The sequence below is a fragment of the Andrena cerasifolii genome, chromosome 4 (assembly GCF_050908995.1).
Source record: "Andrena cerasifolii isolate SP2316 chromosome 4, iyAndCera1_principal, whole genome shotgun sequence".
In the NCBI taxonomy this organism is placed as follows: Eukaryota; Metazoa; Arthropoda; class Insecta; order Hymenoptera; family Andrenidae; genus Andrena; species Andrena cerasifolii.
This window is the reverse complement of record NC_135121.1, coordinates 12,202,082-12,218,208: the sequence shown is the minus strand read 5'-3', so window position 1 is coordinate 12,218,208 and position 16,127 is coordinate 12,202,082. Positions and strand designations below refer to the sequence as shown.

Below are 16,127 nucleotides of genomic sequence, written 5' to 3'. Positions count from 1 at the left end.
AAACTGGGCAGGCAACTCTTTAATCACCCGACCAATAGTTACCGTGTATGTAAGTATGTTCATCACTTTAAAGCTAAAGCATTTCCATTTCGTTGAATCATGTGAATGTTGACAGTTACGGAAGAACATTCTGCGATCGAATATCTACGGCAGCTCGGTTCAAGTTAGATGACAGCAAGCTTTTTCATTCAAAAAGACCACGCAGGAATCTGGTCGGATTGTGATTTACAATCGTGTTATCGGAAATGGTTGCGCGTTTCCTCTACCGTTACGTTTTCAAGCGGACATCCACCTTCGTCCTCAGCATTGTCGTTACCTCTATGTTCTTCGAGAGAGCTTACGACCACGCCTGTGAAGAGATCTTTGAGTGGGTGAACGAAGGAGTACGTTGTTTGACTTCATTACCCCCATATTTACAAAGTTCCTTGTACTTGAATAAAACGAGCCGAGCTGGGTACCCGTAAAATCCAGGTAGCTCGAATTTTATCGGGCGGCTTGAAAAGTCCGGGTAGCTTGAATTTTTTTGGGCGGCTTGAAAAATTCGGGGAGTCCGAATCGTTTCGGGCCGTCCGGAAGAACCGGGGATACATAAGCACTATACATTGCACAAAAATACACCCTCCAAAAATTGATATACGCACACTATTAGATACGAGGAAAACATGAGTAGTGCGAAGTTCGCGCAAGCCCAAGGGGTTTGAAAGTAGTTAAAAATTCTTTTAATAAGTAAACTTCAAGATTATAAATAAATCAATACCCACTTGGAGACGGGTGTTTGGCCCGAAACAATACGGGCTATCCGGTTCTTCCGGGCGGCCCGGATTTTACGGGTACCCGGCTCGATTCGAAAACCCAGTCTCGGCTCGGTCCGAATTTCAAGCCGCCCGAGTATTCGAGCGCTTGATCTCATTTATACGCATCAACGCCTTGGAAGTAAACGTACCATCAACGTACAATTCGTGGCGTATATTTTTAGTAGCCACAAATTTCTGTTAGACCTGTCAAGCTTCTCGACAATTAAATTTCGACTAGTTATTTACATATCACTTGTGCTTGAATAAGCGTAATCACGCGCTTGCGTGAACCACGTGGGCTTTTCAAATATTTGAAATGTTCTTTTCTCGCAGAGGCTTTGGATGCATATAAAGCACAAATACGAAGATCCCCCGAAGGAGGTGAGCTACAAACGTAAGCTCGTCGAAGAAAAGTCATCCAATTCGCAGAAGGAGTCGGAAAAAGTTACAAAATAGGTTCGGCGTGCTACCTGAAGAGAAGACGGAATTATTATGCGACAGATTACGCGAAGCAAATACCATTTCAGTTCGCGTGTCAATTTTGTTAGCTTGACTCGTTCGTAATCAAACGTTGCGGTTCTAAAGTTTCACACGAGTCGTGATATGTATTCAATTGCGCTCGGGGTCGGCTCTAAACATAGCCACGCACTGCGTAGACACCATTATATTTAACAGAATTAAGGAATAAATTTCGGAACGCTAGTCTTATTGAGTTTTATAAGCGTTACTTTCCGTCTAATAAATTTCCATTACTAGCTACCCACTCCAGGCAAATAACGAGCTTATTTGGCAGTACGTATGCGTGTGAGCAACTATTCTCGAGAATGCAAATTTTAAAAAAATGACGGTCATAATCGACTCGACGACGAACAATTAAACAATTGTATTAGAACCTACTGAAAAGGGCATTGAATAAAGTGCCAAATAAACAGTTTTCAATTATTTTGATCATAATTAAGTTAACAGAAATGAAAAAAATAAATAAATAAGCGTAAAAAATATAAAATTATACAACATTAGAAAGGGACAATTTTATCCTATTTGTGGGCGCAAAATTCATTCCGATATCGTTTACAGTTCAAAAGATATACGCAATGCGGGCCGCGGTGTTGCTCATCACTGCTCTAGGGGATGATTGTGCAGTAAAAATTAAGACGAAAATCAAGAGTGACGAAATCGCGGTAAAGGCTTCGTTTTCGAGGAAGTTGACTTCGAATTTCACCTAAATACGCGTGCATCGCAAACGCGCGCCCCTCAAGCGCCTAGTGACCCTTTTTATACTATGAAATTCGACTAGGAAATGTTGGAGACACGAATGCCTTCAATCGAACATTATATTTCCGTGGAAAACTGCGGCTGCACCACACCGTTGCAAGAAACGGTGACCCCAACCAGGTCGCGTGCATTCAGGACACCCGGAAGGGTTAAAGAGTCACAGATAACTCTGCGTACGTAACACGCGTTTTGCCCCCTCCGCTATTTCCTAGAGGCATAGTTCGTGTTTTCAATGGAAGCAAATATTAGTATAATACATAATATACATATATATAACATTTATCATAAAGGTTTATGTGTTTCACAACGAAAGCACAGTAGGGGTGGGATCTGTACTCGGTACTGTAACTCTTCCATTGGTCAGCGATATTGCGAAAATAGATGTGTATTACTCCATTGGCATTATGATGTAAGGGTATCCTTACATCATGATTGCTATGAACTATGAAGTCGTCCCGAACCGCGTATCATTCAAGTCTCGCTGTTACTCACGGTTCTTTCTGAATTCTGCCCTGTTATCGCAACATCGTTTTGATCGCGTTGCTGCTGCACTCGTCTTTATTATCAGACCCAATTAAAGAGGCACTTTTCCTGAATCCAGAATACGCGGTTGCTGCGATAAGTGAGACGCATTCAGACCTGGCCACATCTTGACGTATGTAAGTACACAGCTGAATTGTAATCTTTGCGCGGTAGTGATTCGTTTCGCTGCTGCATCGCCCTCGTTGAATACCAATGGAAATCAATCGCGGTGCGAGCCTCTTTAATCAGTTCTGAATTACGAATTCAAAGCTTCGTTACGGTGTAAGAAATACGAGGGCGGTGATTTTCTTTCATACAGCCGAGAGGCAGTGGGGTAACTTATCAACATCCCTTTTTCAGCGAACCAGAGCCATGAAACAGCTGCTCCGTACAGTGGCGGTATTAGTTTCCTTACTGTCGGCCACATCTGCGTATATCGAGCCCAATGGAAGCGAAGACTATCCGGGTGACTGCGGCAATTACAGCCTGACTTTACAGTTGCCGAATTTCAACGTGATCGGCCAGCGTTCCGTATCCTTCTCCACGCTAAGGTGCTTAACCATCGAGAACGGCGGGATTGAGAGGGTAGAGGATGGAGCGTTCGACGAGATGCCGAATCTGCGGTACCTGAATCTCCAAGGGAACAATATTTCTTCGAGCGACTTGTTTTCCTTCGGTAATCTTTCGAGCCTGAGGAAATTGATTCTCGGCAAACAACAATTCAAGCTCGCGGGCGAGGCAGCGATCGAAGGCATGTATCCGCAACTTCGGTATTTGGATTTAAGAAACAGCGGCATCTCCGGCATACGAAATGTATTGGCAAGTCCTTTCCCAGAACTAACGCACCTCGATCTCTCGATGAATAGCCTTGAAAACGTGAATTTTACGCGCCCGTGGGCCGAGAAACTAACGCATCTGTGTATCAGCGACAATGAAATTTCGCAATTTACGTTAGAAGGATATCCCGGTTTAATGTCGTTAGTGTTAGACAACAATAGGGTGAGAACCATAGGCGAAGATGGCGTGGATTTGGTTGGTTCGACTAATTTGAGAAACCTTTCGTTAGCAAACAATGTAGTCGGTTCTATACGCGATGGAGCATTCAGGGATAGCGCGAGCCTTCGGCGCTTGGACATCTCCATGAACTCGTTGTCGACCATCCCTCCAGCAGCCTTTCAGAACCTGCACGCGTTGGAGTTTCTTGACTTGGATGGGAATTCTTTGGTCGAGGTGCCTATGGCGGTACCCGCGAATACAACGACCCTATCGATAAACTGCAATCGCATAAAGAACCTAATGATTAACTCCCTGCACCACTTGCCGCATTTGAAAACGCTGTCTTTGGGCTTGAATGGAATGGAGAGCGTTCACGAGGATGCGTTTCAAAACCAAGGGATGTTAGAGGAGCTGTATCTACACTACAATCAATTAAATTACTTGCCAGACGATTGGTGTCGAACCATGAGGAATCTTCGCTATCTGGACTTGACGGGGAACGACTTTACTACTTTCGAGTCGACGATTTATTCCGGTCTTCCGTCTCTGCGACACATTTTCGTCGGAGGCAATCCTCTTGAGTTCAACGCGAGTACGTTCGCAACGTTGCCGAAAGACGCAACTGCCTATTTGGTAAGGGACTGGAATCGTTTCGATCTAACATGCTCGAGGTAACAAACAGTGGTAACAAACGTAGATGATGTCCGACGATATCGGACGATTCCGAAACGTTCATCTGTACAGCCGAACCAAGTAACGAGTGGCAGTATGGAGTTACCAGTGTCTGTTAAATTCGGGGCGAATGCTCGGGTAATACACAGCTTAAGAGGACTAGGCAGTCGAAAAATCGATTTCTTTTATTGCATTTTCCGAAAGTACTATCTTTCCTCAATAAAATGCCGCTTGGTTTATAGAAAAATTCGCAAAATTGTAGATTTGGTAGCTAAAAACGTCAAGCAACCTACAGCGTCGCCTTTGCCCAGAAGCTTTAAATGCGTTTTTCTCGAATATTTTTTCCCCTTCATTTTTTCCTGACAGCGAGCGAATCGAGGTTCAAATCGACTTGGAAAAAATTACAGGACCTGTAGAACATGTGTCGTTTCGGCGCAAACCTCAAATATGGCCCGTAAAAATTCGAGACTTTCATAAAAAAAATTAAGAAGTCACCGGATTTTGGTAGCACACAAACAATGATGGTGCGCTACCAAAATCCGGTGGCTTCTTAATTTTTTTATGAAAATCTCGATTTTTTACAGATCACATCAGAGGTTTGCGCCGAAACGACACATGTTCTACACATCCTGTAAATTTTTCCAAGTCGATTTGAACCTCGATTCGCTCGCAATCAGGAAAAAATGAAGAGGAAAAAATATTCGAGAAAAACGCATTTAAAGCTTCTGGGCAAAGGCGACGCTATAGGTTGCCGCTTGACGTTTTTAGCTGCCAAATCTGCAATCTTGCGAATTTTACTATAAACCAAGCGGCATTTTATTGAGGAAAGATAGTACTTTCGGAAAATGCAATAAAAATCGATTTTTCGACTGCCTAGTCCCCTTAACAGGTCGCGGTAACAGGGCGAGGGTCCAGTAAGAAATGTAGACCCGGCTCTAAGGTACATAATTCGACAACGACTGTTTACGATTAAAAAAAACGTTTTCTGCTTTTGCTTGTGATTGCAAAAATTAATGTACGCTTATGATTTACCGAGAAGATATCGTTATTATCATTCCATGCCACTTGCTGCCTTCCTCCCCTTCCCTCCGCAATATTTCTCCCCCCTGAATTAGTTTCAGTCGGAAACACAAGTTTGCTACACGATTCTCGCGCTTTTGCAACACCAATATATCTGATTCGTTATATTTAACGAGCCACATCCTACTTCTGTTTCGCGATATCAATTTATCACTACGACAAAGGCACAATGGCGCGGTTGTATAACTTCAGTGTTAGATGAAAACGGTCAATCGATTGCGTTATCTCGATGAGCTCTACGGCCAAGAAACGTCATCAGTTCGTCTTTCATTGAGTTTGGGCCCCCCTTTATGCGCCAGTCGATTCTGCGAAGACTGTCGTGTAACAGCTTTCGAATTACGGCTACTCGAAATTCGACTTTCGTACGAAGCTCTCGTGAGCTTTTGCTGGATGCTGAATGGTGCGATCTGGTTGCTGGACTCGATCGACTAGATTGCGTGACTAGAATCAGCTCAGGATTAAGCTGATACTGCGTTGCCGCAGGTCTGAGCTTGGGGGTTGAATTTATACTGAACAGTAACAATAGCAGCTGGAAGTGGTACTGCGTTTGCTGGGCAACGTACAAGGTTTCTAGGATTTTTAGAGCAGAAGTGATGGGTAAGCGCACAGATTTAAGAAACTGCTTTTCAGTGGGTTGGTTTAGATGTTTGAAGTAGCATTAGCTCGACAAAAAGTATTTGCTCCGAAGTACACGTATCACCTATTTGATTAAGGAAGCTATGCACATCCGCCGAGTGCTGATGGAAATAAAGCAGATGTTGTTGAAGTTTATCTCTTCTGCGAATGACAGTGTGGACAAAGGTCAATCTGTTTACGCGCTACCGATCTCAGTCAGGAAGCACGGTTGATAAGCTTTATCGTTTCCCCTAACGTCGTACGATTTTATGTCAGCAATTTAATTGGCATTAAAAGAATATAGACGATATGCAACCGTGTATGGGAATATAAATTCGTCTCGAAGAGACCCTCGCGGTTATCCGCCGAATGCCTCCGTGCTAAACGCATCCTGCATCCGTCGTCGATACGTATCGAAGTACAGTAGGCCTGTTAATATCCTCCCTCTCGTCCTCTCGCTTAGAACCAGTGAAGCAGTGTTATTTTAGAACTATACAAACTAATTCCGAAAGTGGTGAGAATTCTACGAAATTTCAAAGACCCACAGTGGACGGGTGTTCAAGGGAAGTCGACCGATCAAACTCAATAGTGTTCTCTTCGTTTGCAGTTGAATAAAAAATGATGCGGAGAAGCACCGTACTGATCTTCTGGATCCTGGTCCCGAGCCTGCTCGCCAGGACCGTGAATTTTGATCAGAACGTCGTCGACAACGATCTTGACAACAAAATTATGAAAAAGCATGTCCCCGAGATGTGCCACACAGAGGAGAGTGTGAAACTCTCGGATTTGCAACTCACAGACGTTCCCAAACAAGCAGTTAGGAGCAGAGCTATTAGATCTATAGCTCTAGACAACAATTTGATCTCAAACGTGCCAGTGGACATCTTCGAAGATGTTCCAAACTTGCAGTGTTTGAATCTGGCGCGGAACAAAATTCTGTTCTGGCAGCTGCTAAATTTCAAGCACGAGGGCTTGAAAGTTCTTATTGTTAATCACCAAGATCCTGAGCCGCCAGAGTTTTACCGAGAGCCCTTGAATGATGTGATGCTGGAGACGTCCAAGGCCCACTTTCCGAACCTGGAAAGTCTTCACTTAAACGGAGTTAATTTCGAATTCTTCCACCCCGACTTCAATCTGTCGTTTCCTCGGCTGAAAACTCTGTACATGACCGAGAATGGTTTAACGTACATGGACAGATATATGATGTCAAGATTACCTGGCAGTTTAAAAAACCTTCATTTAGAAAAAAACAAATTCGAAAGTATAACCCTGGAATACGTGGGAAATCTGGAAGAACTGTATTTGGATGAAAATCCTCTCGTTAGCCTAAAGCTTCACCACTCGATGAACGCCTTAAAAAGGCTTTCGCTTTCAAAGTGCTCTCTGCAGGACGGAGTGGGGGACCTCCTACTTTCTACGTACTTTCCCTTTTTGGCTGCGCTGGATTTGTCGCATAATAAAATTCACCAGCTACCCCAGAGTACGTTTCAATACATGCAATCCTTGGAAGCTTTATCTATAAGCCATAACGAATTGGCGACCTTGCCGGACATCGGGCATTTAACCAAGCTCAGAAGGTTATCCCTGAGTCATAATTCCATCGACGCATTGTCAGTCGCATACCCAATTCTGCCGAGTTCCCTACAGATATTGAGCCTGCGAGGAAATCGCATAAGGAGCATCGACAGTGACTTCTTTCAACATCTGGAACTGGAGGAGTTAGATCTGTCGGTAAATATGCTGCGGTCCCTGCCCCGAGGATGGGACAAAGGTATGAAAGAATTACGATACTTGAATTTGAAGTCGAATCAGTTCGCGAGTATCGGGGATATGATGGTCAGTTCCCTGCTGTCGTTAAACGAACTGCGCATAAAAGACAATGTGCTCAAGACAATAGATGAAAATTCGCTGGAATTGGTACCCAGCCACTGTACAGTTTATGTCATTTGAAAATGCCGGGAATGGAGCGGCATTTTAGTTGATGGCTTTCATGGCGTTGGTAAGTAACCGTGGTATTAAATACACGCATAGAGACTATCTAGACTGTACACAGTGACTCGCATTAATATTCGGACACTTTTTAAGATCGCATAACTTTTTTAGAATTGGTCCAAACGACTTGAGTGTTTTTCTAGAAGCTAGAAGGATTAGTTTGCTAACTGACGCGTTTCGTCGTTTTGAAAAAAAATGTATTTGGTTGGAATAGCGAAAAGAATAGTAAAGGTCGATTTTTAAACTTTTTTTTGTGAGCTTGTAATGAATATTAAAAAAAAAACCGTTTGTAGATCGCAGTAAGTTGTACACGTGCCTAAAATTTCATCAAAATCGGTTAACGTTGCTCCGAGCTGCAAACGTGTCAAATCTAAGTTCAAATTCGTGTTTAGTTAATTCGTTCGCGTTAGCGAATTTTCACTTCTTTGACCTCCCATATCTGAGAAACTAAGTAATTGTCACCTGGACTTGCAAAATTTCGCGTGATTGATGTCTGATCGTAAGGTATCGTTTGGCAGAGAATTCGGTTGCAAAATCGTGGGACCAGAATGGGCCGATTACTTGGGCCACTCTTTAAAAAGTCCCGTTTGTAGATTTAAGATTACTCGCTTCTGTAAATATTTAGAGTACGTACCACCATAAAATGTCACAGCGTCTGAATAATTTTTTACTTATTTCTTGACAATAATTCGCAAGCTTTAAATAAAATGAAAATAAAGAACCTGGCATATTTGTTTCTCAGATATTCCGCAACATCTCAGAGGACTTGACGGTCTACCACCGATTAAAATATCAGCCAAGTTACGATGTCGATAAAAGAGACCCTGGACTGGCGTAGCTGCATGGACGCCAGCAATCTTTCCTTCTTTTTTTTTTTTCGTCCGGTTATCGTGGATGCATAGTTGAGTGTATCGTGAATTAAACTGTTACATGATGCTATCAGAGTGGACAGCGACTCGGGTGATAACCCCTGGAATCTAATCGACGTCGCAGTAGTCTCGTTTCCATGAAGTTCGTTTGCTCGGATGACCGACGATGGTCCCGAGAAAACTACATCCCCCGATAACATGGATTATTGAGAAATCCTTGTGTAACTTTCGAATGGCTGATATGGCAATTGGCACTCTGAAAAATTTCTCCTCTTCGTGTTATCTGCGCCTTTGGCCTCAGCTTATCTATGGAAACGAGCAGATTGTCCGCGTCTGCTCCAAAGACGATCGACAATATTTCTGGCAAAATGTATCCCGACGTTTCTGAGCAATAAGGAATGTCGACTGTTCGAAAGTGTCGCGGTGTGTCGGGAGCAACGAAGGGAGGAGCAGCGAGTACATTGCGGGCTTCCTCCGGTGTGCTTGATTCTGTTTCATTTTTTTTTTTGTTACCTACGAGAACCTCTGTTTGAAGGGATTTAAGTTTACGGACGAGGAATCCTGGAGTACGGAAGTCAACGCTGCGATCTCAGTTATTCGGGAGAAGCTGAGTCGCGACTGTTGTTAAGGAGCCACACGCCTATTTTAGTATTTTTCCATGCCTGTGTACCATCTCCTAAGGACCGGGGGATGCTTACGAGATACCGGCACAACTAAGCACGCAGATAAGGGAAATGCAGCTGGCGACACGCAGCCGGATATTTCCTAATATAGTCAGCAATCCCTGCACTCACCCCCGCCGAAAAAACCGCCATTCTAACAAGACATATAAATCGTCCAGTCGAGGCAACCAGGGGAGTTGATTCAAGGCACTGTACGTGTAACGTTACTTCAAAATAAAAGCTTAGCTATATCCTGATCTTCGATCATTTATCCAGCACCCCTCCATCCAAATAAATGTGAGTTACGTTGAGAGTAAACTTCCATCAGATTACTAAAAAAATAGGTCATTTATAGGATTTTAATTGAAAAAAATATTTGTACATCATTGAAGATAATACAATTTTTTTTGCATATTTTATCTAACACTACTGTTGCGTCTGTTGGTAGCTGTGCCTGTCCTTAAGGGTTCGTGCTCAGTCAGAAGGCCGAAAAAAGGGTGGTCTTTGGAAATTTTTTACTCAAAAGCTATAACACATTTCTCAAGAAATCTTTTTCCCTTTTAACAAGTCTCAGTTGCAATTGGTTTCTTTGTAATTAATTGAAACAGAAATGCTTCATTTTAGACACGAACGACTGCTTAGAGTACCCTTAAGGGGGCATTCCTCTGTGAACGCTACAAAATTGATCAATTTCCATAATTTTTTTTTCAAGTGACACGTACGTCCGACTTTACGATTCTTTTTGCAGTTTATTTAGTTACCTTTTCGTCATACGCAAGAATTCTTTTTAGAATTTTAATTAAACGCGTCTTCGTTTTATCTCGCCCGCAATAGACGCGTGTTTCAACAATCGTGTATCGCTGGCGTAGATGATTAGAGCTCTCTGGGTAGCCAAGAACAAAAAGATTAAGTAAATTCTTAATCAGTATGTTTATCCTTACGGTCCAAACCAAAATAAATAATGTCCGTTGAAAATCGGCAAAATGGCGAATGCTTGAATTGGAAATTCCGGAATTTTATTCCTCTGTCGGTTATTTTTTAATAAAAAAGTTATGACAAAATCATCAATTTTTAAAACTTTAACGCGTTTACAGGTGTCACGGACTCCGAGCACTCGCGGCGAAGGGTGTACAAAAAAGGCTGTACAAGCCACGAGACTCGAAATTTCTCTTCTAAAATTTAACAGCAGGTACATTCTCAAATATATATATATATCTTATATTTTCGAGAAATGAGAAAAGAAATCGATCTTTTCAAGGTGTCATAGAAGAATGCCCCTTAACTTTAAGGAGCTAACAGTGAATTAAATATCACACCGCAACAACGTTCCGGAGACTCAACATTTATGATCCAGTACCGAACGAAGCTCAAAATCAGGACCTTTCTCGCCCATAAAAAAAGCAGATTGAAAGAATGTCCTTAAATCGCGAAGCTATCTGCAAAAATTTTAAGCTTCAAAAGTGTAGCCCAATGACAGCGATTGAGGGTGTGACGATTTCATTTTTCAATCAAAACACCGTGGATTCCCCACGCCAATGATACCATTCGCGCATTCTTTTGCATCCACCGGCGGCTAATCTCGAGAGGGACCGTTTCTCAGCGCATCAGTTATTTCTTTTCTGTCGCGTATACTCGATCGCCCAGGGGATGGGGTCGCCATGCCGCGATTTTCTGTAACTAAATATGCCAGAACGATATGCTGTGCTGTCATCGCGATACCTTCGTAAACTCGAGCGGTTAGAGATAGTCTTTCGAGAACGATGCACACCCGATCTCAGCAATTATTTCAGCCAAGTGCCGAATCAGTTCTGACTTTTCGCCCCGTTCCTTTTCCTTCTCTTCCGCGCAAACAGGAATTTGCCGTCGATCTTGGCAGGTCTTTTAACCGTGCTGCTGCCAGGACGGATGGGCTTGGAGAACGAGCAGAGAGGTGGATCGCGGAAATTGGCTCGCGGGGGGCGAATAAATAATTCACAGCGGAAGACCTGGTTATGAAAATGCGAGAATACGCTGCTTTTCCTTGTCTCCCCGTTTGCTCATTTCCAGCGTACTTATTTTCCCTCGCTTTTCTGAATTACACCTAATTCCCATTCTCCTCGCCTTAGAATTGAAAAGTATAACGCGTTCCCAGCCAAGGATTCTCAAAAGTCTTCCTAGAGCCTCGTGATTTTATAGCCGCAGCGCGATGAAGTCACAGGGGCAAGAAATCTCTAGCTACGGCCCTGGCTTCTTCACGGCGTTGAAGTTCCTGGGAAATATCGCCACTTCATAAGCGGCTAAATTAGAGTCGCCAGGACAGAAGGTGCCAAGTCGTTCGAACGTGCTGATCAAAAGGCACAGTCCGCGAATTATTACAGTCTCCGAAACAGTTGTGCCTCCCATGAAGTTTCCAAACGTGAGTAATCCTAGCGTCGGTGTTCCGGGGAGGAATCGAAGAGTCCTCGTAGAAGACACCGTGAATTAATGCCAGAATTAAAAAACAAAAATATGTTCGAAAATTGCTCTACCTGCCGATGGGAATACTACAGTACAGAATTTGATTCTGGCACTTACTGTTTTCTGCAATGACTCTTGAGTTGCGCGAAATTCGATTCTCTAATCTGTTCGCTTTCAGTTCCCTTAGCCTGTGACTGCGTTGCGTGTTAGTTTCTTACACGCTAACTGTCGCGAGTTCACCGAGTTTCCTCGATTCATGTTCGCAGATGACGGTGGCCCGATCGTGGATCACCCTGCTCATCCTACACCTCTTCAGCGTGCAGCTGATCGCCGGATACGAGAAGCCCTGGTCTAGATACCATCCCGAATCGAACACCGTCCAGGGGCCACACATTAGCAGAACTACGCCGGCGGCGTCGCTTACCGAAAATCCTCCGCGCGGCGAACACCACCGGCACAGACACCAAGAGGGCAACCCTCCGCACGTTAGCAGGACTACGCCACCAGTGCCGTGGATTGACGTATATCCTCCAGCTCCTCCAGCTCCTCCAGCGTGTCGCAGTTGCCCGATAAAACAGTGCGAGATCGAGGAGCAGCGCATAAAAATAAATTTCACGCACATCGGGTTAAGGACAGTCGGCAACGTTTTCATCGAGAACCCGAACGTGATCGAGCTGCGTCTCAACGACAACGGCATCACCGAGGTCTCCCCGACCGCGTTCCAATCGGTACCGAGGCTACATCACTTGGACCTGTCCGGCAACAGCATCACAACCGAGAAGCTGTTGTGGTTCAACAATCTCCGCGCCTTGCAGACGCTTATCATAGACGGAAACAACTGCACTAACACTGTCCTCAACGACGTGCTGGACCCGGTGCCGAACCTGCGGGAGCTGTCCTTGAGAAGGAACGGGATTAACAAGCTCGCCGTGAACTTGAAAACGTTCGCGCCTGTACTGTCCCGCCTCTACGTCTCGGGGAACGACATCGAGTCGCTCGATTTCCTCGACGACGCGCCCGCCCTGTCCATCCTCCACGCGGACGATAATTCCATCGAGAGCGTCAAAGAGGACCACCTGGCGACCATCGTGGAGCTGTCCGTTAGTGGCAACAAGATCGAGAAGCTGTGCGGCGAGAGCTGCGACGGTAACACCCTGGCGTTGGACAAGGCGAGCAGCTTGCTGAAGTTGAACGCGTCTCGCAACCAAATCAGCGAAGTGGCGGAGGACACGTTCATGAAAACCGGCCAGCTCTCCTCTTTGGACCTGTCTAGCAACAAGATAGCGAAGCTGCCGAAGGGGCTGTTCCAGAGGTTGCCCAGATTGGAGTTGCTTTTCATGGGTCGCAATCAACTCACCTCCGTACCGAACGTGTGCCCCTTGGGCAATATGAAACGGTTGGACCTGGCCGGTAACCAAATCGTGGCCATCATCAAGCAGAACTTTTGCTCGGAGCTCGAGAGCTTGGAGACGGTCCACCTGGCTAACAACCTCATCACCAATGTCGACGCTGACGCTTTCCTGAACCTGAAGTCGCTGCGGACGCTGGATCTGTCTCACAACCTCATCATCGACTTCCCCGCTTTGCTGATCCCGGCCTCGAGGTTCCTACAAACTCTTCTACTGAGGAACAACAGCATCGCGAAGCTGAATGGGCTGTACGAGATGAAGTCGGAGAGCCTACAGGAGCTGCACCTTCAGGAGAACCCGCTGCTGAGCTTCCAGGTCGCCTGGATCCAGCCGCAATCACTGCCGCGCCTCGTCATATTTTTGAAGGACTGGGCTTCCCGTGGCGGGGTCGATGCCGAACCAGAGTCGGGTGAACTTGACAATACTTCGACGGATAGCATGTACGGTTAACAGTAAATTCAATTTCGCAACGTGGGGGATGGTCAGGCGAGCCGCGGAGCAGACCAGAGGCAAACATCGCAGTATCGTCGCTGTCCACGTGCTTTTCTTTAAGGACGCTTTTACGGGGTCTTTGCGGTTAATCTTTGCGACATAAAGTTCGAGGATCTTGCTTCGAAATTGAGGGGTGATTCTGGTTTGATTGGATGAAAGACTAAGCTAGTTTTAAAGATTTTTTTCTCAGTAAATACAAGATGTAATGGCACAAATCTCTTTTGAATTTATTAAGGTACTTTTATATTATACAAACATAATTTGAGAAGATTTTTTTTTTAATTTGTTTTAAATATTTTTACAGCTTTAATGTGGCAACTAAACAAAAGCAGGTATTTTCGTGGTGGAGGTGATTTTCCGGCTCAGGGTTAACTGAATCAGAAACTTCGAAAAGATTCTTAATCTGCGCCTGTGCCTCAATATTAACAATTTTTGTGGAAAAATAACCGAGATTTGTCTCGGCAAACATTTTTTTCAAATCGGCGCCGTTTTGTTGTTTTTCAACAAAAATTGTTAACTGAGATACCGGCGACAGCTACACTCATACAGATTATGAATCTTTTGGAATTTTTCGTTTCAAATAAGTCTGTGTGGGGAAATCACCTGCTCCGCGAACATACCCTTTTTTGAGGTGTCATATTGACACTATAAAAAAACGTTTAAAACAAATTTAAAAAATCCTTTTTAATTTTTTTTTTTTGTATAATATAAGAGTAGTTTAATAAATATCAAAAAGATTTATTTCATTACATGTTGTATTTACTCAGAAAAAATCTTTAAATATAGCTTAATTCTTCGGCCGTTCAAAGTAGAATGGCCGCTTAAACGCGTCGGAACTTAACGCACCTTGTCATTATCGCGAGTAGCTTTAGCTTACTAATCGAAATACTAACTGTACGCCATTTGATATAATGCTAGGAGAAATACCAACTAACAACGCGCATTCATACTAACACTTTAGCTTTAGTATCAAATTGTATAAGGAAGATTGCTGATGAAAAATAAATGTTGCTTTCGTGTAACGAACGCTGTAAATTATTTATCCGAATTTCTCTCCACTCTCTTCTTTTTCCGCAGTCATTGTATCCTGTACAGGTCGACAGAAACATTCAGAGATTTTGTGACCAGTTTTCAGCTGCTTCTACCAAGCGAAAATTTTTAGAACGAGCGGAAGAGAAGCCACTTATTTAGTCGACGGCAGAAACAGTATCTTGACAATTGAGGAGTAGAAATGGTAAACGATGAAAGAAATTAAAAATCATCTTTTTAGTGGAAAAGGGTGTAAATTCCATGCTGAACGCAGTGGTAAACGCTGTACGGGCTAGAATAATTCATTTCAGTTTGGGGGGCTGTCGTAAGATAGAGCTGAGATCATTAATACCAACGTCGCTTTGGTTGAGAAGAAAATACGGAAGAATTTCACTTCTGGCGCTTACATTATCTACCATTTCAACTCCTCAATTTTGACATTAAAAATTAGACCCGACCTGCATTGAAACCTATTCCACCGTCTCAATCAGATAGTTCGAAAACCCTGTCCCCGACGCGTCTATTATTCAGTCTCCAATAATCAACCCTAATCGTTCGAGGGTGAGCACTCCACGGCCGACCAGGACAGTGACGTTCCCCTTGGGGAACGTAACGAGCCCCATCGACCTGGGAATACCAACCATGACCGACTTGTATCCTGGGAAATGGCAGCGATGGTAAGCTAACTTTAACCTTGACCAATCTGGAAACTTCGAGTCCTCATCGCCAATAAAGACAACGAAACTCGCGTTGGACCTTTTAAACAACTCCGGTTAATCATGACGATGGTAGATCATCCTGTCAACAAGAGATATTCCTATTATCCTACGCCAGGGATCAAGTTTTCGACTTGTTGCAGCTAGAACTATCCTCGAGCCGGGAAAACCCTGTCCCTCGGACAGATGGCGTCCTCTTCAATGACCATTCCTAAGGGTAACTCGTTTCGGTTTTGACCCACAGCCCTATCCCCCTCTTCTGTCTCGACCCAGAAGATCTTAGTCTTCGTCGCGCGACGAAACCAAGCTTATCAGTTCAGTGAAGGCAGAACGAGTCTTCGTTCCGTGCTTCTAGATGGCGACGTCACTGCAAATGTGTAGCTACCAGACCTGGACGGTGCAGATAGCCAGGTGAGGGATATTATATGCCCGAAGGAAAGGGGAGGTTCAAGATATTTATGGTGTCCCGGGTCTGCTGGTGTACCTGCCATCAAGACGCTCCAGCAGACCTTCCTTTCGAATTTGAGGATATGTGACGTTAGGATAGGCGGTACGTGTAAAGGCAACG

At 44.2% G+C, this 16,127-nt stretch overlaps 4 protein-coding genes across 6 annotated transcripts; all 4 read left to right on the top strand.

Moving 5' to 3' along the window:
• Nucleotides 1-120: 120 nt before the first annotated feature.
• Nucleotides 121-1,496, top strand: LOC143368580 (cytochrome b-c1 complex subunit 9-like). The gene is made up of 2 exons (XM_076811454.1): nt 121-383; nt 1,128-1,496. The coding sequence occupies exons 1-2, from the start codon at nt 246-248 to the stop codon at nt 1,248-1,250; spliced, it is 261 nt and encodes an 86-aa protein (XP_076667569.1). The 5' UTR covers nt 121-245; the 3' UTR covers nt 1,251-1,496.
• A 906-nt stretch (nt 1,497-2,402) lies between these two features.
• On the top strand, nt 2,403-5,299 carry LOC143367588 (podocan-like protein 1). 2 transcript variants are annotated; one of them, XM_076809549.1, is made up of 2 exons: nt 2,403-2,728; nt 2,911-5,299. In XM_076809549.1, exon 2 carries the CDS (start codon nt 2,964-2,966, stop codon nt 4,260-4,262), a length of 1,299 nt encoding a protein of 432 aa, XP_076665664.1. In that variant the 5' UTR covers nt 2,403-2,728; nt 2,911-2,963; the 3' UTR covers nt 4,263-5,299. The 2 variants fall into 2 exon arrangements, with proteins under 2 accessions (XP_076665664.1, XP_076665663.1); XM_076809548.1 differs by having other exon boundaries at nt 2,405-2,728; nt 2,952-5,298.
• Nucleotides 5,300-6,116: 817 nt separating this feature from the next.
• Nucleotides 6,117-9,728, top strand: LOC143367587 (podocan-like protein 1). Of its 2 annotated transcripts, XM_076809547.1 has the most exons (3): nt 6,119-6,468; nt 6,562-7,953; nt 8,689-9,728. In XM_076809547.1, the coding sequence occupies exon 2, from the start codon at nt 6,573-6,575 to the stop codon at nt 7,902-7,904; it is 1,332 nt and encodes a 443-aa protein (XP_076665662.1). In that variant the 5' UTR covers nt 6,119-6,468; nt 6,562-6,572; the 3' UTR covers nt 7,905-7,953; nt 8,689-9,728. The 2 variants fall into 2 exon arrangements, with proteins under 2 accessions (XP_076665661.1, XP_076665662.1); XM_076809546.1 differs by having other exon boundaries at nt 6,117-7,953.
• Nucleotides 9,729-11,627: 1,899 nt separating this feature from the next.
• LOC143367586 (uncharacterized) lies at nt 11,628-14,836 on the top strand. Its single transcript, XM_076809545.1, has 2 exons — nt 11,628-11,872; nt 12,180-14,836. The coding sequence occupies exons 1-2, from the start codon at nt 11,858-11,860 to the stop codon at nt 13,770-13,772; spliced, it is 1,608 nt and encodes a 535-aa protein (XP_076665660.1). The 5' UTR covers nt 11,628-11,857; the 3' UTR covers nt 13,773-14,836.
• The last annotated feature ends 1,291 nt before the right edge of the window (nt 14,837-16,127 follow it).

Bases quoted from the DNA above. Each gene is read 5' to 3' on its own strand.
- LOC143368580 (XM_076811454.1), top strand. From the start codon at position 246: ATGGTTGCGCGTTTCCTCTACCGTTACGTTTTCAAGCGGACATCCACC. The intron at 384-1,127 runs GTACGTTGTTTG...CTTTTCTCGCAG, and splicing joins TTGAGTGGGTGAACGAAGGA to AGGCTTTGGATGCATATAAA.
- LOC143367588 (XM_076809549.1), top strand. From the start codon at position 2,964: ATGAAACAGCTGCTCCGTACAGTGGCGGTATTAGTTTCCTTACTGTCG.
- LOC143367587 (XM_076809546.1), top strand. From the start codon at position 6,573: ATGATGCGGAGAAGCACCGTACTGATCTTCTGGATCCTGGTCCCGAGC.